The sequence below is a fragment of the Amblyomma mixtum genome, chromosome 8, assembly GCF_055824585.1.
Source record: "Amblyomma mixtum isolate Tamu chromosome 8, ASM5582458v1, whole genome shotgun sequence".
In the NCBI taxonomy this organism is placed as follows: Eukaryota; Metazoa; Arthropoda; class Arachnida; order Ixodida; family Ixodidae; genus Amblyomma; species Amblyomma mixtum.
The window spans coordinates 109,486,305-109,508,836 of record NC_143019.1 but is presented as its reverse complement, the minus strand read 5'-3'; the positions used below and the strand labels follow the sequence as shown (position 1 = coordinate 109,508,836).

Genomic DNA, 22,532 nt, shown 5'->3' with positions numbered 1-22,532 from the left:
AATTATCTTTATAACACCTCACTATCCATGCGGCGGTATGCTCATATGTTTGAGAGAGTATTTTAAAAGCAATATACCGGGGCACTCAGCATGAGCGTATCAAATTTTTGTTTTCTGCAAAAATTGATTCTGTGGTTCTTTCTGGGATCTTCGATGGCTTTCCTACCTCGAAAGACTGAATTATTTCAGAGTGAAATTTATTTGAAATCTTTCCTGCCTCCAAAAGCCTCCCGGAGCAAAAATATTAAAGTAAAAGGCGGTGACCGCTAAGCCCTGAGCTCGCTCCCTGAAAACTACACTGAGGCAAATCAGTTTACGTGCGAAATGGAAGCGTGAGTGATGCGAGGTTTTCGTTTTCCTGATTGTTTACAGATAATGAAACACCAGTTTAAGGGAAACTGATGAAGTAAAGGTATGATGAAGTAGTTTAAATATGCAGGCTTTGTTATATTTATGCTCATTGTCTACTATTAAAGAAAAAAATGTCTCAGTTTGGTCCTTAAGCAGTGCTAGAATTGTAGGACGTACAATCTAGGTTGTTTTCCTTGGCCCATGCTGTCGTACAGTATAAATGACGCCAGTGAATGCTAAAGATCTCATCGGTTTGTGTACACTCTGCTCCGATAATGTGCTTAGATTCACAGGTAGCTTTTCATTAATTAAAAAAAAATTAGCGTTTCGAGTCGCATGCGTATTTCAGCTTTGAATGCTACAGGAGAGGGCATTGTTATCTTGTTCACAAAAATACCTCATTCCTGAGGACCTTTCGAAGGGCCTCAGAATTCCAACAATGAAGAGTAGTTTTAAAAGAGAGCTCTACACACAAGCAGACATTTGAGGCACAATTAGACCGAAAACAATTCTCATTCGAGCAGGCATGCTACGCCGTGCAGTTCGTAGGAGAGAAATATACAATAAGTCCGCATGGCTTGACGATCTAATAGTCGGGTGACGCCAAAAAAAGTTACAATGGCAACCTAATTGGCCCCTTCAGACAAAAAAAAAATATATATATATATATATATATATATATATATATATATATATATATATATATGCATATTTTTGAACAACGTGAAAGTCTTCATTCGGTGAAATTGATACCGCATACCTAGTAAGAGTGAGTCTTAGCTCAAATTTGGCTACTTCACGTTTAAAGGCGAAGTTTTGCAATAATTTGGAGATAAAGGTCGACGTAAATATCAAGCATTTCTTTATTTGCGTTGCACAATGGTACAGTGTTTCACACTGGTGCAGCAATTCCACCAAAACAGGCTTTACCCACGAGGACTCTTGCGAAGATAGGTGCAGAAATATTCCTGGCTCTTGTAAGCATTGTATATAGGATGCCCGCAAAGAGCAAGTACCATGAAATCGCAATGACTTGGAGGCCCCTTGAGCAGATTTTCCTTCACCCATAAAGTGCAGAATGTTCGCCCTGAAAGAGCAGAACCATTTGCCTCAATAATTAGACAGCATAAAATCAGAAGGCAATAAAACACCTCATCTTCCGCGTGATATAGAAACATTTTCTGCTCTGAACGCAAGTGCTCACAATCCCCCCCTCCCCCCTCCCAAACAAAACAAACGAAACGTGACCATTAATCAGCATGAATATACATTTCAGGCATTGGTGGATCGAGCCGCCGTGAGGCAGACGCCCGGCTGAGCTCATTTCGTACATCACTGTTTTCCATCAGAAAAAAATGCAGAAGAATCTTTCCAGCTGCAAGAAAGCGCTTGTGCGTTCATTTATTTCTAAATGTGAAAGCATTATACTGCTGATTTCAACAAAACCCGCCCTGGTCGATCAGTAGCGCTGGTCCCAGAACTCACAGATGAAGTCATCGTGGTAAAAAGGAAAATGAATGAGTGAATGAGCTGTTTATTTAGAAAGGAACGCTCAAGACCGTTTGTTGGGGAATTGTAATCTGGGAAGTTATTGGCAAATATCCTAAGATAAGTGGCCTCTACAAAGCAGTGTAAAGAGTGGCTAGGCCACCCATGCCGTCCCTTAATGTATCAATAGACCCTAACGTTTCCCTTCCATGCAGGAAAATTTTAAATTCTCCCGAAGGTGTAGCGTGTTAAACCCCGCGCTTTCATATTGCGAAGAATCCTACTATATGCGTTGTCTTATGACTGGTTGCTGAAGTGTAGATGTCTCATTGGAAAGGGACAGAAGAAAAAGTTAACTAAATAAGGAAATCAAAACAATGCTTTCGCATCGAAATCACGTCATCGGTTTTAAATGTCTTTCGCAATTTTTGTTCTCTGTTACTGTCCGCATTTTTCTTAAGTCTAAAGTGGAAGGAATTCTTCTTTGTTATTCTTCGTTGATTTCAGCGTTGCCTTATTTCAAAAGTATATCAGTACGCGGATCTCATATAATTGCTCCTGCTTGCACTATAGTTAAGATGGGCACCGGTTCTTGAAGTCTTCATTCCACAGCAGGAACAAGAATGCTCTTGTACAGCTTCTCCTAGCACACTGTGCGGAATTCGTTTCGAAAGTTGCGGTTTGACAAGACGTTCGAGGGAGGCGACTTGAATGATCCCAAGGTTCATTGCAATGAGCGCAAGTACTTTTCAAGCATCACGATTCTGACAGGCGCCGCCTGTGTGCAATAGGTTATGATTTGATAGGGTATGCACGAGCTAGTAACGTTGACAAACATGATAAATAAATATCATGACCCAACAAAATGCACCAGCTTAATTGGCTGAACATTTTTACTATCCGTGCCAAAGACGCGGGTCAAGATCCCTCTCGATCTGGGGTTTGGTTCTTACATTTTACGAATAATCTGCAACTGTCTGAAATGATCATGTCATTGATTTGTCTCCGTAATCAGTTCCACCTATAATGAGTGAAAGTACCTAAATTTTTCCTGGATCGAGTAACTGCTTCTGTTATATAAGCTGTTTCATTTCTATAGTATATGAACTGCTTGAAATGTTCTTGTTTTAACATGAACAGCTTTCTTGTGCATAGCCATTTACCGCCATCTGTAGGCATCAGTACCGAAAGTGCTGTACTGGATGGGAATGTTTTCCTTTTTGACTGAAAAAAACTGTACACTGCGGTGAAAGCATAGGCTAAGTTAGTCATGATCGGCAACTCTTCCCACGTTCTTAGAAATCTCACCTAATAAAAACATTGATGCACTCCCATCGACAAGTTATGATGGGAAGAGAGTGAACAAAATATAAAAAATTTCTATGGTAATTTTTTTATGTTATGTGAAAGAGAACACGTGGCAGGACCCACGCATACTAAAACCGTGCGGCCAGATTTCCTTGGCTCGTGGGTGTTACATTTCCAACCCATTCTTCGGTATAATAACAAGAAAAATAAGTGTTTTTGTAATCACTCGCAGGCCTTAATTAAACGGAAACCACCCTCCTTGGTAAATGTATAAAATGTACAACCGGCAGCAAAATAAGTCAAAGCATGAGACAGGCGGCCAGAATCACATCTTCGCCGCCAAGTCTGACGTGGCACTTCTGTGGTCAAGACATCGCAGTGCGTGAGCGCGTCCTTTCACGTTCTCAGCCCTGTCTTTTTTCTCGCTTGCATTTGAGTAGCTGCTTATCTGCAGCGTTTGGCGGTAGGGGTCCCCTTCTTCATTCACTACGTCACGTTCGCTTCTCGGCGGGCGCATGGCAATGATTAAGCGAAGTTCGAGCGTCACGCTGTGAATAAAGAAAAAATTCGCTGTGGCTTAGCTTGGTTAAGCCCGGTAATTGCGAAAGCAATATCCGTACCTATGCCATGGTTCAGCTGGTAGTGTAGCTGGTGGTGGTGCTTTTGGTTAGACTTGTGGTGATGCATCGGTTATACAATCCAATCCAATCTAATCCAATGTAATGTAATCTAATCTAATCTAATGTGATCTAATCTCATGTAATCTAGTCTAATATAATCCAATACAACCCAATCTAATCCAATGCAATGTAATGTAATCTAATCTAATGTAATCTAATCAAATGCAATCTAATCTAAGGCAGCCGGTGGTGACACCGCCACTACTCGCAGACGGCTCAAAATGGTCGCCCAGCTCTTCGGCGTGACGTCACACAGAGGTCATGCGAAAGGTCATTTCATGTGCACCGCCGTCGCACGGCAAAGGCTTGAAAGTGCAAGTAGGAAAGCTTTGGCTTTAAAACGGCGCCTAACGCCAAAAGGTGGATGTCATCGGAGAGTCTGGTGCAGACGAGAAAAAAAGACACGGCTGCGATCATGAAAGGATGCAGACGCTCACTGTGGTGTTTCGACACGAGAAGTGCAGCTTTACTTGCTTTTCGCGGCCTGTCGCGTGGCCCGACTTATTTTGCCGCCGGTTGAACTCTTCATCTTGTGTACAAGTGATTAAGGCTGGCACTAAACAAATTTCGGTGAAAGTTGTGGTAAAGAAATTTTGAATAACCCAAGAAACAAACCTAATTGGAGCTGATTAAATATTTCAGAATCCTATGTAACCATGATACAGGTAGGAATATGGATGTCGTAAGTAATAATGATTCATGAAGTTTGCTGCTCAGCGGAATGCGGCTTCGATATAGAAGGCAGCTAAATATTGTAAGTATTTTGTAAATCCTTCCTATTTCATTCTAACCATCTGCAAATTGTGCAAGTAACGCCAAAACAAATTTGAATCGTGCATTGATTACTACCGTTTCTGTTGTAAGTGCCTGTCAGAATGCAGCTCTCGTCAGCATATAATACTGGCTGGTCTTTTGCGCCATTGTAGGAGAGCCAATTACGGGCATCTGTAAAAAGGGCATCAGTTAAGTACATCGAGGAATGCAATTAAATGTGTATACCGCTTATCATTTTGCGCGCGTTTTATGCAGGATGCCTGATTTGACGGCCAATCTGTTTGCGACTGACATGCTTTGATCCGTTTAGCGCGAAACATGTTTATGGTAGTGAATGAATAGCATAGATGACAAAATGACTCTTAAAAAAGAAATAACTTACCTTACCTATTACTTTCCTCAAGCAGGCGCCTGTATAATTATATCACGTTATCCATTATTACTCGCAAAAGTAATGATGTTTCATTACAAAGGCTTCCAAAGAAATGCTATTGCTACAAAATTAATATGGATTTTCATGGATACAAAACTTGGAGTCAACGAAGTAAAAGATGCACTGAACACGCTGGACGCACACATTCTTTGGCCTTCCCGAATAATGCCGCCCCAGCCAACTGCTCCCCCAACCCTATTTTTTCTTATTAGTATTAGTAGTAATTAGTATTAGTAGTATTAGTATGAATTAGTATTCTAGTATCTTTAGTATTGGACAGATATAATTTTTTCTTGGTAGTGTGCATACTGGGTGATGTGCGGGATTGAATTAATGGATTACGCTGTCGCGTTATACTCTTTTCGGCGAAGAATAAGACTACCCGATTTTTTCCCATACAAGGCCCGAATATAAAAATTGTAGAGCAAGGTCTACCGGCTTACTGCAAGATTCAGCGAAAGATGTTATCGCTTCAGTTCCACCATACAACCGTGAATTGTCCCTCCTCTTCACCTCCTCCTTCCATAGTAGGCGCCCTTTGGGCTTCTTACAGGGCAGCCACCGTCCGGCTGCGCATTTCTCTGCTGTCTCCATAATCCCCAAAGCCGCAAGGCCACACGTTTCTTCTAATTGTCGCTCCTTTGCCCTCACACATTTCCTCCCTCTTTTTTTTCCACTAAATTGAAAAAGGGGATTGCCTTCTCTCCATGCTGCCACATGCACTTTGTGGAAGATGGTCGCCGCCTGCCACTATTCGTACGTTGCTACTGAATTAAATTTGCTTGAACTCAATAAATTGACTTGCCACCTACCAAGCTATGGGTGACAGGTGGAAATTGAAATAAATGTAGCAGAAATAAGGTAAACTATAACATATGGAAAAGAAAGCGCATTCGCAGAGGGCCTAAAGGTTCGACCACCCAGCGTAGGCTGAACCACCACGATGCCTTTTTTCTTATACGCACTAAATCTCCATGCACGGCTTGAGGTGTATAGGCCGAGTGCGAGTGCGCTCTGGTAGCCCTGATGTCGCAACTCACTGACGGCGGCATGTTATGTATGCGCGTCCGGGGGATTCGCTTTCTTTAAAAGCTTAACGTGTCATAGCTCTAAAAGTGGGTTTTCAGTTCACTTTAATATATCAGAAATTAATGTATTATGGCTAACGCTATATATTACAATGTATAATGCACGGCTATATTTCTAAGCAAAAGATATAACAGCGTTCGCCGGAAATAATTGTAATGCATTCGACGCCTGACGCTACATTCATTAGATTCATATGTACCTTGCCTGAAAAAACCTGGTTCTATTAGCTCCAAGGTCCATCGTCTAGGTCTCCTTGCTTAGCTCAACATTCACTCGGATTTCGCTTAAACTGGAAGGCGGTTTTCCTCCCTGGCTACAACTGTCTGCATTTCAACAGAGTAGAACGTGTATAATCAGCATCGGAATGGTTCTATGAAACCAGCTTACACGTTTATTAATGAAACTCGCCAGCGACCGTCGTGAACCTCTCAACGACTGCAGAGGTATGAGTAGATTCTAGCATAATTTTGACGCTCCTTGATCAATCATTGAGTGAATACAGGATATACAGCCAGTATATTAAAAGTGCGCTAACATATTCATTTACTACTGTGATACCAAATGACATCGTAGTTGAAATCAAGAGGAAGAAATGGGCTTGGGCAGGTGATGTAATGCGAAGGCAAGATAACCGCTGTTCCTTATAAGGGTGACGGAGTAGATTCCAAGAGGAGGCAAACCTAGCAAGGGGCGGCAGAAAGTTAGGTGGGCGGATGAGATTAAGAATTTCCGGGGATACAGTGGCCGCAACTGGCAAAGGACAGGGTTAATTGGACAGACATGGGAGAGGCCTTTGCCGTGCAGTGGGCGTAGTCAAGCTGATGATGATGATGACTAACAACTATTTTTTTTTGCACACAAGTGTGAGTAGAGTCCAACGGTGACATCAAACGCAGCACATCCACGCAACAAGATATCCGGTGCGCTGGCCTCAACCAACAAACGTTATATTCGCTTACGGGTTCCAGCGTACGCCGGAGCCGGTCTGCGCATGCGCGAGGCGCAGGCGCGAGCTGGCGTTGGCGCTTGCAAATTCATGCCCATGTGAGATATTGGTATAAGTACTCTAGTTCACTATAGATATTGGCGCCGCGCTAGCGCCGGCGCCGGAAGAGGCTCGCTGGTTTGCGGTCGGTGTAACCAATCAAAGAACGTGATATGTCTTGCCTTTAGGCAGTGCTTCCTCGCCGCCCGCTGCCTCAATGCGAATTGAGGGCTGCGTGTTGCTCGTGATGTTGGCTGTCATGCTGAAATTCATTACACTGAAATGAAAAAAAATGTGGGCCGTGATACATTAGAAGTTCAAAAATCAGCCATGCCAGCTAATCCAACTTGCACCCCTGCCATGGAGAAGTCTGTTGGTAAAGACAGCACCGGTACTTATATCGATCTAGCTCATAAGCAAACGATAAAAGCAGCAGTTTTCAACGGCCAGACGTCTGTGCAAAGCTAACATGACAGAAGCGACCATACGCGAAAGTAGGCAATGGTTAAATTTTTTACAATTCCGGGACTTCATTTCGGACATTTTTGTGACTTTTTTTTTGCTCGTATGAGATAAGTCATAGTTGTGCAACGATTAACTAACCTTGTTTCGGATTAATATTACAAAGGACTTTCTCTACTAACAGTTAACTTGGTTTTGTCAATATTAATGCCTTGTTCTGGAACAACTGCCCTTGATCTGCATGTTTATGTTCAACAGTAGTTCAGTAAGGCTTTATAGCTTCAAACACAGCCTGTGTAACTTCCCGACCAATGCACTAGGCCGCCGCCAAAAAGGCGGTGGAGCGTGATATGCGAGATAGCTACTGCAATTCCTGACAGATGGCAGCACCCGACCTGAGGTAGCCCTTGTCTGGATCGCGTGGCGCAAACGTTGACTTCAGCAATCCGTCACATGTCGTGCGCGCGTTGCGCTGTCACGCCCACGTTTTTTTATGCAATTAAATACGCCGCTATTTTAAATTAGTCGCCCATGTGTTTCCTCTCGTCAGATGCCAAGCCTTAAGGCGAATCTTTATGGGCCCATCCGAGGCGCAAAAGCGCAGCGCTTACGGGTTCCAGCGTACACCGGAGCCGGTCTGCGCATGCGCGAGGCGCAGGCGCGAGCTGGCGTTGGCGCTTGGCAAATTCATGTCCATGTGAGATATTGGTATAAGTACTCTAGTTCACTATAGATATTGGCGCCGCGCTCGCGCCGGCGCCGGAAGAGGCTCGCTGGTTTGCGGTCGGTGTAACCAATCAAAGAACGTTGTTCTCTCGGCGTCCGGTTCGGCCTTTCGCGCTATTTTCTTCGCTGCGCTGAGCTGAGCGCGAGTACCAGCGACAGCAGGCAACAAGCCACCGAGTTGCGTATGTTTTCCGACGCTCGTCACGGCGCGGCGCTGGGCGCGTAGGCGCTCCGCTCGTGCGCCTCGGATGTTTCCATGGAGATGAGCCTTTAGGTCCTCGCATTAGATCTCCGGCGACCATGTGGCTGTCGTGCAAAATTCTTGCATAGCAGCTGCTTTGCTTTGATTGCAGGATTTCGTAAAAGGTACTTGACAATAGACCCCCTCCGCACTATGATTCAGGTGATGGAGAAGTACTCCGAGTATAACCAACCACTGTAAAGAGCCTTTATACAGTTGTTTCAGGGAAGACTTTAAGTAATCCTGAAAAATCTGTTTTCTGAGGTAAAATATGTCTTTTTTCATTGTATTACCAGTGTTGGCGGACACAAGAGAGCCAGTGAATCTTGAAGCTGCTTAACTAATTTTTATTCACGAACTGCTTGGCTATTAGAGTTAGGCGCCTTGCTGCAATTAGAGATTTGTAGCCGGTCGTTAGTAATATACCATATCGATTTTTAAAATTTACAAAACGCGATTACCCTTGGCCCTGTGGCTCGACAAAATTTAGCTTTTTTGACTAGCTACGTGCACTGGCAAGGCTGCTTTGCCTGCATGGTATTCGAAAGCTCATGTATTTTGCCACGATGTACCCAAATTTTGGCGACCCTCAATAGCCACAGTTTTACAACAAAAAGCCTATTTTTGGAAATTACTTAAATCTTCCCTGTAGGTTACCAGGTGGCATTGGACTCGCTCGAAACTTCGGCAGTCATGTAGGGATGGCGCAGTCAGTGTGTAGAGGACACGTAAAAATACTGAAAGGTATCTACAGCGAGTGCACAGCTAACATAGTCATACATAAAGTCAGGAGTAAAATTGCAATAAGAAAAGGCATCCGGCAGAGAGACACGATCTCGCCAATACTTGTTTGCAGGTGTTCAGAGGCCTGGACTAGGAACAATGCGGAATAAGAGTAAATGGAGAACGCCTTATTAATCTGTGATTCGTTGATCATATTCCCTTACTAAGTCATTCAGGACATGAACTGCAAAATAGGATCAATCAGATGACAGGCAGAGCAGCATTGTGGGTTTCAAAATTAATATGCACAAAACCAAAATTCTTTGGTTTGGCTCAGTTTATGGGATATAACGTCCCAACGCGACTCAGGCTATCAGAGACGCCGTAGTGAAGGGTTCTTTATCATGCGCTGACATCGCACAGTACAGAGGGCAAAACACATGCCTAGAACGACCAAACTCTGTGTTCCGGAGCTCCCAAATCCGCTGCAACCAAGAAGGCAAAAAATGACGATGAAATTCTGTGAGTTTAAAAGCAAATGTTTACATCCAGACCATTTTTAACCATCTCTTATCGCTAGTTATCGCGTGATACGCCCGAAACTCGCTCAGAGCGTGTTCTAGACATGCGTTTTACCCTCTGTACATGGGCCTGTACAGTTTCGCCTCCATCGAAATTCGACCACCGCGGCCGGGATCGAACCCACGTGTTTCGGGCCAGCAGCCGAGCACCGTAACCACTGAGCTACCGCGGCGGCTTAAAACCAAAGTGATGTTCAACAGCCTCGCAAGGAAAAAGCAGTTCACATATGGCAGCGAGGGGCGGGAAGTGATAGAGGAATACGTCCAGTTAGGCCAGGTACTTACCGCAGACCCGGATCATGAGAGTGAATTAGCTAGAAGATTAAGAATGAGGTGCTGTGCCTTCAGCCGTTCTCTTAAATCATGAATGGCAGTTTACAATTATCCCTAAAGCGAAAAGGACCTAACACCTGTATTTTACCGGTACCCACCTATGGTGCAGAAACGTGGAGGCTATCTAAAGGGGTTCAGCTTATGGACAGCGCACCGAGCTATGGAAATGAAAATGATAGGTGTAACGTTAAGTTATCGGCAGACGGTGTAGTGGGTCAGAGATCAAAACTCGGGTAAATGATATGTTTGCTGAAATCAAGAGGAAAATAACGGGCTTGGGCAGTGCACGTAACACAAAGCTGGCAGCGGAGATTGTTAATTGAAGGCATATGGGAGAGGGCTTTGCCCTGCAGTAGACGTAGTCGGACTCATGATGACGATGATGAGATGTGCTGAAACCTGCAGGCAGATTATGAGCTGTCCTACGTTCATGCGTACAATGTTTCTGTATAGCAACATGTAACAAGGATTTCGTGTCCTAAAGAACAGTATGAAATATATTGAGATATCTTTGTACGGTTTTTCGTAAATGGCTTAAAATTGGTAAATGGCTAAATGCAACATATTCAGTTTACCCAGTTTTGTGTCTTCGGTCTTCGAAAACAAAAGGATTTGAATGCGCTTCGCACACTGTACAAATCTGGCAAAGCGCGAGATCTAATTTCGTAATTTAAAGACATCGCCCCGTATCTATAGTCATACAGAAAACGAAAATATTAATGTCCGGTTCTCCTGGAGCCGAGAATATCGTATTAGGTGCCATGACACCAACGAAAAGTTCTGCATACATCGATGTTTTTTTGATCGCATATAGTTCCATAATGATCTGTAAATTATGTTTCTCATTATTTAGATATATGAGTTCATTTTGTGAATGCTTGAATATGTCTGCACTCAAAAGTAATGAGCTTGAACTCAGCAGAAACTCATGAAAACTGTATATTTATACGCACATTTGCTGCATTCCGGATCGAGGTCCCCTGTAAATAAGTACTTCATGTTAACAGCTATCAATACAGCAATACGTGTAAATAACTGGCACTGCGTCATTCTTTCATGTAGTACTAAGTACACAGATACAGTTATGAAGAAACCTACAGAATATCTCAATTCATATTGTTGCCTTGAAAGTAAGGCCAGAGTTTTGAAATAAATAGTTTGTCAACAGTTTTGAAATCCAATCTAAATGCTACTGGGGGCCAACATATATTTTCAACATAACTGAGCATGCCACTGCAGAGGCCACATGCGCGCCACTTTGAAAAATGGTTGGTTTGTAGCTTTATTGGTTTGACGTCCCAAAGCGACTCAGGCTATGAGGGACGCCTTAGTGAAGGGCTCAGGAAATTTCGACCGTCTGGGGCTCTTTAATGTGCACTGACACTGCAGAGCATCCATGCCTCTAGAATTTTGCCTCCATCGAACCCGGGTCTTTCGGGCCAGCAGCCGAGCGCCGTAGCTACTGAACCACCGCGCTGCGCCACAATGAGGAATAAACAAACCATTTATACAAAATACACATACACATATAGGCGCAAATATTAGATACCGGGCCGAATTTAACGTTTACAAATTTGTGCTTATAAAACTGCGGGAGATACAGCGGTGTGGTCTGTACGGGTGGATTTTGTAAAGAACTTAGCGCAAAAACGGACAAGGGACAGAAAAAAGGACGCATAAGGCAACGAGTGCTGCTACCAACTGTTTATTCGTGCAGTCGTACAAGGCGTATAAAAAAGAAAACGGCGAGCATGCACGTAGAGAGGGCAAAAAAGGCACAGCAGTCTAGCAACAATTTATTTTTAAAAAATTCTAAAAAAGCACATTAAGCAGAATATACGTGAACAGAAGTAACAGAAGTGCTACTCACACAATGCTCGGGCAACATTTCGATGTAATAAGCCTCTAGAAGGAGCCTAGCCCTATCATTCCCGCTTTTGCCAAGATTCGTGGTCTTCTCAAATCTTTTCCTACACGTGCTGTCACACGTAGCAAGGTTCCGCACAAGGTTCGCATTTGTGTCCTTATTTTCTACGGTATTAGCATGCTCCCGTTAACGTATATTCTGCTCAAGGGGCTTTTTTAGACTCGTTTTTTTAATAACTTGTTGCTAGACTGCTGTGCCTTTTCTGCCCTGAATACGCGCATGCTCCCCGTTTTCCTTTTTCTAAGCCTTGTTCGAACTCATAAATAAACAGTTGGTAGCTCCGCTCGTGAATCTCTTAAGTGTCATTTCTTCTGTCGCTTGTCCGTTGCTTGCACTACCTTCGTCACAAAATACACCACCAACTAGCCCGGCAGCTTGCTCTCCTGTACAGGTGGGTTGTCCAGCGAGGAGGACATACGTACAGCCTTTGTCAATACATAGGGGAGAAGGGGTTTTCTCCTGTGGCCAGAAGGGAGGCTCGTTTTACATCTTCCGTAGTGGGTTGTACCAGTATAAAAATTTGGCTGCGGTTTAGCTCTGGTTAAAGCTAGAGTCACGCAATAGCTACAGCTGGCCGAGTGGTACTCCCTCAGCTGGCGGAGCGGAGGTGCCACGGCTCAGCGCGCAGCCACGCTCAACTCGCGAACGGGCCAGGCGGCTGATGTAGTGTAGCTGTCGCTATAAAACAGGGATAGCGTTCGATGTTGACGGCTTTCAGCTCCGCAGTATAACCTGACCCACTACAATGAAAAAAAAAAGTTGACTACTTAAGTTTGTTCAACAAACTGTCCAATTATTAATCCTTATCATCTGCAGTAGCGATCAGAATGGCCTACAACGCCCTGGTGGCCACATTCTCCTGGCTTGCGTTTGATAGAAATGGAGTAAGATGTGCTGGACAGTACCCGGCACGGGGGCATGCTGCTCGGCAGATATATACGAAACTTTTCAGCAGTTCCAACTCGCATTGCTTCGTGACATCAGGGGTGGTATTCTCCCGGTGTCGCCTTTGCGATATGTCGCATTAGGGCGGGGCCTATAAAAGTGCGTACAGTTGCTCGAAGAAACGCAAAACGCCGCCGGCACTTTCGTCGGCGGTGCTTTCATTCACTCCGAGAAGCGACAATTTACCACTGCTGATTCACTAGCAGCAGTAGTTTCGTATATTTTATAGCAAGAATGTTTGCCATCACATGACGTCTAATGTTCAAAAAATATTTGTAAATTTAATATAAACTCGCTTTACTTCATTTAAGTCTATAAAACACCGCGAAAAAGCTCCAAATCTATTTTGGTTCTTCCGGACGGTTGTGCTAGGTTTCGGCTGCGTTTCGGGCAGTTGCAGACGGTAGCAGTGTAGCTGGAGGTCCCATTAGGCTTGCGCGCTCCTGAATCGAGAGCGTATCTCAAAAACTAGGCTGAATTGCAGCTTAAACTTTTTTGTCGGAGCAAGGGAAGTCATAGCGAAAAGCAACAACACCAGTAGTTGCTGGTAAACATGCCGACTGGAATCGCAAGGACTGCTGAATTGGCTGAAGCCGGCGGCTCTCGCTTGGAAGGACGCCGCCATGTTTTCACGCTAAGGGCGCAAAAGCCGCAACTGCCGATTGCGTTCGTACGCTAACGCTATTTCCCCATTAGTGTTCTGCGCATGCGCACTCTGGACCCGCTATTCCGCTATGCACGCAATTACGCAAAGCCCGCAATACTAAAACTCTCTAATATTCAGTTGTAGGTTTGTAAAAGTCGTCACATTGCTTTAAATCCTCTTTGGCGTCTAGTATCAATTTCGTAGCCCGTCGCCCGCGCGAATCGTTTCAGCGCATTCCGTTGTTCGACTCAGCGTAGTAAATTAGGGCGATGTCACGATGACGTAGCCGGAAGGCGGATCCGTGTTGTCATGACGCCGTCACCGCGGCTCGAGCCAATCAGCGAAGAGCGAATGCAACATTTCGCAAAAGGCGACACCGAGAGAATACCACCCCAGCTCGTCATACTGCTCGCGATAGTACGTAATGTCCGCCTTGTTGCAGAATCCACCTGCGCTGACAGCAGCGACGTATCTCTCGCCATTTTTAAAATGAGAAACTCGCACTATGTCATAGTCAAGAGTTGATACAAATATGAAATCTACTGCAAGAACGCCGAACCATATTCTAGGCTGGCTCTTAGTTACTGATAGCCACGCTCGAGCCTTGGGAAGCATCCCCCGTCGGGCGGTTTCCTTATTTTTATTCGCGAGTGGCACCGCGCTCGGGTTCCTTTTCCCCCTTTTATGTAGGCCGATCCGCCCGAACAGGGATTGAAACGTGCCCAGAAGAAGGTAGGTGCCTGCACGTACTACACAGAAAGCTGGGACATCTGCTTTGGCCGGATGCGGCCGTAACCCTTACAAAAATGAACATTGAGATGCAATTAACTGTTTATAGAGTATTTATTGAGTCAATAAAAAGTCTATTAATATTCAAATCCTAATGACTTTGGTCTATAAAAAGTCAATATGTTCTTGACTGGTATGACCCAATATAAATTTAATTGACTACAAGTGAATTAAAACTCAAGCAACAAAAAATCAATTTACATCGATTTCTCACTATGTCATTAAAAAGTCAATAAGTTCTTGACTTATATGACCCAATATAAATTTAATTAACCACAAGTGAATTAAAACTCAAGCAACAAAAAATCAATTTACATCGATTTCTCACTATGTCATTAAAAAGTCAATAAGTTATTGACTGATATGACCCAATATAAATTTAATTGACTTCAAGTGAATTAAAACTCAAGCAACAAAAATTCCATTTACAGCCCATTTCTCACGACTCATTAAAAAGTCAATATGTTATTGACTGATATGACCCAATATAAATTTAATTGACTACAAGTGAATTAAAACTTTAGCAACAAAAATTAAATTTACAACAGATTTCTCACAAATTTTAGAACCAACCGCAACAACAGCTCAAACGATTCCCATTTCAGCTGAACAGCCTTTATTCATATTATATCTGCTATGGGAGAGGTCATGATGTTGAAGTTGGTTGTAGGTTGTGACTCGGAAAAACACTGCTCATGAGGTCGCTTCGCAGTGTAAAATTTAACGTACAACTGAACACAGTATTCTTTTTTGGTACCAAGTGAGAAATGTGGTATGAAACTATCCTTAGGTTGGAATTAAATTGCACAATGTAAGGGAGAGCTCACTTGAGTTACTGATTCATAAATGTGACAGCATAATGGTGCGGAGGCAGCATTACCTGAATACCGGGCGTTTCAGCAATCACCTTCAAACATTTTCAAACATAGGCTTTTTGGGGTAAAAATATGGTTTGTGCTATCACCAGTGTTGGCGGACAACAGAAAGCCGGTAAATTGTCTTCAGTAAGCTGGTTTACTAATTTTTAATAAATAACTTTTTAATCAGTAGAGTTAGGCGCCTAGTTGCAATCAGAGATTTGTAGCTGGTCGTAATAGCCATATCAGATTTTAGAATTTGGAAAACGCGATTACCCTTGGGGCTGCGGCTCGACAAAATTTGGCTTTTTCGACTAGTTACATGCACTGGAGGGCTTGCTTTGCCTGCATGCTTTCGAAACCGAATGTATTTTCGCACGATGCAGCCAAATTTTGTCGAGCCACAGCAGCGAGTGTAATCGCGTTTTAGAAATTCTAAAAACTGATATGGCTACTACTAACGACCGGCTACAAATCTCTAATTGCAACGAATTGCCTATCTCTGATAGTTAAAAAGTTAGAAATTAGTTTACCAGCTTACTACCTAAGACAATTAACCGGCTTCCCGGTGTCCAGCGATACTGGTAATAATGTGCCGCAAAAGCCATATTTTTACCCCAAAAAGCCTATTTTTGAAAATTTTCGAGTCTTCCCTGAAAAACCTGATATTTATTACGATTGAAGATGTCAATCCAATTGGGGATTTTTACAGGTGTGCGTTATAAGGGGCCGTACACATTTGCTCACAAAGGGAGCATTCACACGTATGTACACGAGGGTAACTAAAGACTATTACAACAAAAAGGAGGCAAACGCATGAAATAAAATGGCATCATCTTGATTGGACCATAGAGTATAAGCATACAGGCTGTTGAAATGCCTCGTGAGACCAGTATTCAACACACCTATTGAGAAACCAATATACAGCATATGTACCTTGCGCCCGCGCCGCGGACTTGCTAACGCCGTTCAAATCGAGCGCGCAGGCTGGCAGGTCACGTGACAAGACGAACACATCCGGGCACCATGTGACCACGTGGGTCGTTCCGGCGTGCTGCCGTTTGTGCTCGCCGCTCGCTCGTTGGGGCATGTTTTGTGTTGTATTTATTTCAAAATCGCTGCTTCAAACTCGTGTTTGGTTTGACTTGTGATCGTAGCTTTTGGCACCGCTGGCAGTACAATTTCCAGCCCTTCGTGTGCTTCGTGAAAAAGCGACCGCGCCGGGAACCCTGCTGGCTTTTCGTCATGACAGCACGTTGGACTTCACCGATGGAAGCTGCTGCGTCTTTTATCTACCGGAACCGCCTTACAAAAGAAGAAAGCGGTTACTGGAAGGCGTCGAGTCTTCGTTTTCAGGTAAGACCTGTAATAATGCGCAGGAATGCGCGCAATTTGCCACCACGCAAATTAACCACCTAGCACTAAGGCGAGAAGAAACGGAAGAGATGAGGCGCTGCCGCCATTGTGCACGGTTATTTCTGCGGTGGCAAAATGCACTCTACATTGAGTCACTATAACTAGCTGGCCTGTCTGTGTTCACAGTGTATCCGTTGCGACGCGAACGCCGTGAAAATAAGCTAAAATCATTGTTCGACGTGGTTGTGCACTGCTGCCTGCACGCATGTTTTTCGTCGCTATCCGCTCGCAGCGGTTTGACGATAGTGCACGCAACTTGACCTGTTTAGCGTTGCATTATGTGCTGCGCGTACACGCGTCGATACAATTTCTTGAAGTGGCTTCGTAAGCTTTGAACACACCTATGCGAGACGATTAAACCTGCTGTCGAGCTCTAGGGGTATGCTGTGTTCGCTCTGCATTCGACGCAGCTAACCCATAGCTGCCCGCCTCGGTGGCCCATAGTGCGCGTCATTCGGTCTCTGGCGCTGCATACTGCGCTACGCGAGTACGCGTCAGGGCTCGGCATTTGATATACTCTGCTCGATACGACATCGAGTCGAGTTCGCTGCAGCGGACTGTGCGGCACCAGACCCGCCGCGGTGGCTCAGTGGTTGCGGCGCTCGGCTGCCGGACCCGATAGACGCGGGTTCGATACCGGCGGTACATTCCAGCGGCTAAAAAGACACGGACGAAGGTAGACGAGACAGGACGAACGCCGGACTTCCGGCGTTCGTCCTGTCTCGTCTACCTTCGTCCGTGTCTTTTTAGCCGCTGGAATGTATCACAATAGTACTACCAACCAACTAGCCCAACTTTCTACGCTTAATTCGATACCGGCCGCGGCGGCCGAATTTTGATGGAGGCGAATTCTAGAGGCCTGTGTACTGTGCGATGTCAGGGCACGTTAAAGACCCCAGGTGGTCGAAATTTCCGGAGCCCTTCACTACGGCGTCCCTTATAGTTCGGGACGTTAAACCCCAATAAACCAAACCAAACCAAGCGATACGCGCTACTGGCCACTGTGGCGGGCGGTTAATCGCGTTGGAGTCAAAGGCAGACTGAATACGTCGTCCTCCAAGGCTGAACTGTCGGTGCAATCGCCTTGCAGTGGTGTCTTACAAGCTCAAAAAGCCACATTCAGTAACAGGCTGTATGAACGCGTATTCGCGTAAATAGAGGAGTGATGCGGCTTCCCAAATGAGAAAACTGCCTGTTCGATCATTAGTGTAGCCGTAAAGTGCTTTTAGTGGCAGGCGACCGTGAAGAAAAATCATTGTTAGATGTTGAAGAATAACCAGTCCAAAAATAGGCTCGAGCACTTTGCAGCCTTTTCTAACAGCCCTTTCAGATTAATTATTTCTGAAGAACCCTAAACAGTGCAGAGCTTATTGTGGATTCAAGTGTGAGCAAAGTAACTTTTGTCTGTTTAAACTTTGCTTTGTGTTTGTGTGAAACTGGCAGTACGAATTCTTACCCATTAACACAGTCATTGTGGGTACGTCATCTTCCATAGATTGCACAGGTGAAATTCAAATTATGATGTTATGCAGGTGAAGTGCCTGCTGTCCAATGGTGAAGAGGTCTGAAAAGAGCTGTCACTGAAAAGGATGTCTCCGCTGTCCAAATGTGGGGCTGTCTTCCTTGTCTGTGCCCGTTCAACGTGTATTGCAGAACACATGTAAGTACTGAGTTTTCTAAAGTGCGTTTTTCTAGAACTCTGTGTTGAGATCAGTGCGTTGCACCAGTGTGCTTTGAACCAGTGTTGACGGCATATGTTGGCATTTGCCTTTGAAATAGTATATGTGTGTTTCTTCTCAATAAGGCGTCATCCAATACTGCAACTTTGATTCTGGATTTGAAGTGGCGGGCTACAGAGCAGCATTTTAAGGCGATATTACAGCAGGAGGACAGCCTTGTTATCCTTCTACTGTAATACCTGTGTCACATAGCACTCCTCCTAAACAGTTGTAGCCGTAGGATAACTTTCATTCTTCTACTGTAACGCCAGTGTCACATGACACTCCTCAGAGACCCATTGTAAGAGGCTGCGCAAAAGAAACCAGGATGAAAGGGAAGACACGTATACCAAAGGACGAGCGCTGAAGTACCAGCTGGTAGTTCAGCACTCGTCCTGTGGTATATGTGTCTTCCCTTTCATCCTGGTTTCTTTTGCGCTGCCTCTTACAACGATGCTTAACCGACTAGCCCACACAAAGTTATTGATCCTCAGAGACCTTTCCAGCGAAGGCATCTGATTTCACTTGAGGAGCAAAATATGAAAGGCATTAATAGTAATTTAACTGTAAACCTTAAGATTTTTGCCATTTCGGTGAGTATACTTGCTCTAATTCACATATATTTGTCTAGGAGATTGTAGCGACCTGGTTGACTCAGATTTTTGGCTTGCTACCTGATGGCATGGCTAAACAACTCGAAAAGAATAAGATATAAGACATGAATGCATGCTGCACTAACAACTGTTTATATTATCAGTTTTCCACATTATATGGGTTGCACTGTATATACTCAGAAATAGAAAGGAGCCAAGTACAAAGAAAAGCAAACCAAACAACAAAGAGGTAAAATGCGAAATGTTACCCTCTTTTTCTCATGCACTTAGTAGCAATGGTCATAGTGAAAAATAGCATAGCAATAAAGAAGCACTTGGCTTGTAACATGCGCACCTTTTTGGAAATACTAGAGTGTAGTGGTGCTTTTGCCATTCTAAGAAACTGGCTTGTCTGGCATGGCTCTGCATCTTGATGTGACTAATTGCATCATGTTTTGTTATGAAGGCTAGTGCGTTTTAGTGCTGGTTATTGCATTACTATTTCTACTTCCTCTGTCTACTAGTGAGTCGTCAGTGTGTGTTACACTTCCTTCTTTATCACATTTAAATTTTTTAGGTATTGCACATTTCAGTGTTGTGTCAAGGGCATGTGGAAAAGCTGGAATCACAGAATTGCTCTTAGCAAGCCCAGCCTCTTGTGTGATATACAGGCAGTGCTCCTACTGTTGCATACTATTTTTATTTTTGAATATTTGCTATTACACACACTAATCTGTGATTTTCATCAGCATGAAATCATTTTCCTAAATGATTTGTGCAGTTAACGTTATAAAAAGGCAAAGTACACAATTACCGTTTTCACTTCTTTCTTACATCGGAACCTACTACTATTGCATGACACCATCATTGTGAGGGTGTAAGTTTTGTGTTTATTTTAAACAACTACATGATTTCTGACTTGCATGCTTCAACAGGCATGAAAGCATATTACCATATGACACTATGCAATCAACAAATGCAATTCGATCTTGGCCGCGCCGGTGTAATGTCGATGGAGGCAAAATCTAGAGGCCCGTGTACTCTGCGATGTATGTGCACATTAAAGAACCCGAGGTGGCCAAAATTTCTGGAGCCCTTCACTGCGGTGTTCCTCAAAGCCTGAGTCGCTTTGACGTTAAACCCGCAATTAACGCCTCATTCCTGGCTGTGACTATAGCATAGAAATTTTATTCCTGTGTTCTGTTTCCTGCAGGTGCATTCATTTATTGCTTCGAGATTGAAAAGGCTGTGTACAAACTCTGGACGGAATCCAGAAGGATGCAGTATTTCTGAAGCGGGCCACCACAACTGTGTGGTGAAGAGAAGCAGTGGTACAGCGCAGCTTCATTGGCAGCTGCTCAGGAGAAGGATATTGGAAGGCAAGGAAAAGGCTCTACAGAAGACACTCACGCAAGTGAAAATCGATGCACTCACAGGTGATTACTGGTTTTAGCTGGATTTAGCACAGAAGTATATATTCACTCCGTCAGTGTATTCGAGAATTGCAACTCAGGATTTGTTAGTGGTTTATTAGGAAGCACAAAACAAAGGGTAATAACAAATGTATGGGATGGAAGCTAGTGACCAATTCACTGTAGGTATGTCATCATGTGAAGGTTTGTGTAGAAGAGGTTAATTGATGGGCATAGTTTGTAGCTCATGTGAGGGACAGTATAAATAGCTTAAATGGCAAGGTTCTGAGACCAATCGGGCAGTGCATGAGCAGAAAAACTAGCCAGGAGTTAACAAATTTTCATGAATGCTCAACTGTCATGCTTTAGAAATAAGGCTGTTGGTATTTGGCAGCCATGTGCTGTGAAGCTCGGTATTTTAAAAGTGTTGAGGCCTAAGAGATCTGATTCAGTGTTGGCATTCATGGGTGCTGTCACATTAGCCATCCTCCTTTAATGCAAATAGCAGCATTTGCTAGTTGTCTTTGCAATGGGATCATTGTAGCAGTGTATATCATAATAAATATAATTTTTCTCCCTTAATCTTCAGGCACTGTCGCTACACACAAATGGATTCAAGCTGTCATCAAGGCAATGAAAGATATTCGACTTTCTCGGAAAAGATGCACGCTATGACGCGAGGGGCCTCCAGTGCGACTCATTCGCTGCTTTTGTCTACTAATAAAGCTAAGGTTGCTCTTAGGCAAATGTGAGCATTTTTTTTTTGTTCTTTCAATACATACTTGCTCTTCGTGCTTCTCAAGAACATGAATCATGTAATACTTATTTGCATGCTGCTACGTACATACTACCGTGCTCAAATTTGAGAGACCCCTGTGAGTTCTTGCCGAATTTTACCAAACTGCATGTGGGCGCCGCCTGACGAAGCAATCCTGTTGTCGAGACCGATGCCCATATGCAATATGGCACGTTTCAGCATGCACTTGCATTGGTTTCTTAATTTTGCTCACGATAGTATGTCCAAACATGGAGCATCACTATGAAGACATGTTAGGTAACAAATTTGTTTCTGGATGGTTCACCCTTCCTTTGACATCATCATCCCGGAATGCTACACCAACCGCACCAGGAAACAGTAAACCAAAGCACACCAGAGCTGGTATCAGCCGGCTGAGTCACACCAGATGAGAACACACTATGCCATGTCACAGAACTCATTTCTGAAAATCTGGTCTCGAAACACCAGGAAGGGTAATTCGCCAATTTTCTTTTGTGCGAGTGTATCGCAGTGTTGTGATTTTGAGATCACCACACGCACATAGCGGATGCACTATGTAGCTCGGAACACTGTGGCAAGGTAATAAACAACCAGTAAACTTTCGACTAGATGTATTTAGATCTTTTAATAAACAGTCAGTTAAATGTGAACTGCAGGTCAATTAAATAAAAATGCCAAGTAATAAACTGGCAATTAAATGTGAACTGCAGGTTTATAAACAGTCAGTTAAATATGTATTGCCAGTCAATAAAATCTCTATTTAGATCTATTGAGTTAAATTAATAAACTGCCAATTGGAATACGGTGGCCAATTTTAAATTGAAACTCAACACAAAAAAGTCTATAAACTGTCAATTAAACCACAAAAGAGTTCATAATAAACTGGCAATTAAATGTTAACTTAATATGAATTCAGTGTTAATTGACATGCAATTAAATGTGAACTGCAGGTATATAAACAGTCAGTTAAATATGTATTGCCAGTCAATAAAATCTCAATTTGGATATATCGAGTTAAGTTAATAAACAGTCAATTGGAATACGGTGGCCAATTTTAAATTGAAACTCGACAAAAAAAGTATATAAGCTCTCAATTAAACCACAATACAATTTATTGCCGAGAGTCAATAAGTATTTAATTAAAACTGGGTAGAAATTTTTGTAAGGGAACCGCCGCCGCCGCTCTGTCGACAACCAATCCGAACAGTAAATTCATGACCACCTGGATAAGGCGCGTGGTGGGTCCTGCCGCGTGCCCAATATTATCGGCCATGAAA

At 43.6% G+C, this 22,532-nt stretch overlaps 1 protein-coding gene and 1 long non-coding RNA gene across 2 annotated transcripts in view; one reads left to right on the top strand and one right to left on the bottom strand.

Annotated features, from left to right (window-relative positions):
* Positions 1 to 1,277: 1,277 nt before the first annotated feature.
* Positions 1,278 to 22,532, bottom strand: part of LOC149333886 (uncharacterized) — a 45,009-nt gene continuing 23,754 nt past the window's right edge. Inside the window, exons 3-6 of the mRNA XM_089558825.1 lie at positions 11,128 to 11,154; positions 7,291 to 7,385; positions 4,677 to 4,772; positions 1,278 to 1,438 (exon numbers count right to left, since the gene is read on the bottom strand). Of these exons, the coding sequence (XP_089414951.1) occupies positions 1,278 to 1,438; positions 4,677 to 4,772; positions 7,291 to 7,385; positions 11,128 to 11,154 (379 nt within the window). The remainder of the gene's footprint in view (positions 1,439 to 4,676; positions 4,773 to 7,290; positions 7,386 to 11,127; positions 11,155 to 22,532) is intronic.
* LOC149333887 (uncharacterized) lies at positions 16,382 to 20,741 on the top strand. Its single transcript, XR_016285339.1, has 3 exons — positions 16,382 to 16,694; positions 18,287 to 18,414; positions 20,279 to 20,741. It is a non-coding gene; the product is annotated as an uncharacterized LOC149333887 (long non-coding RNA).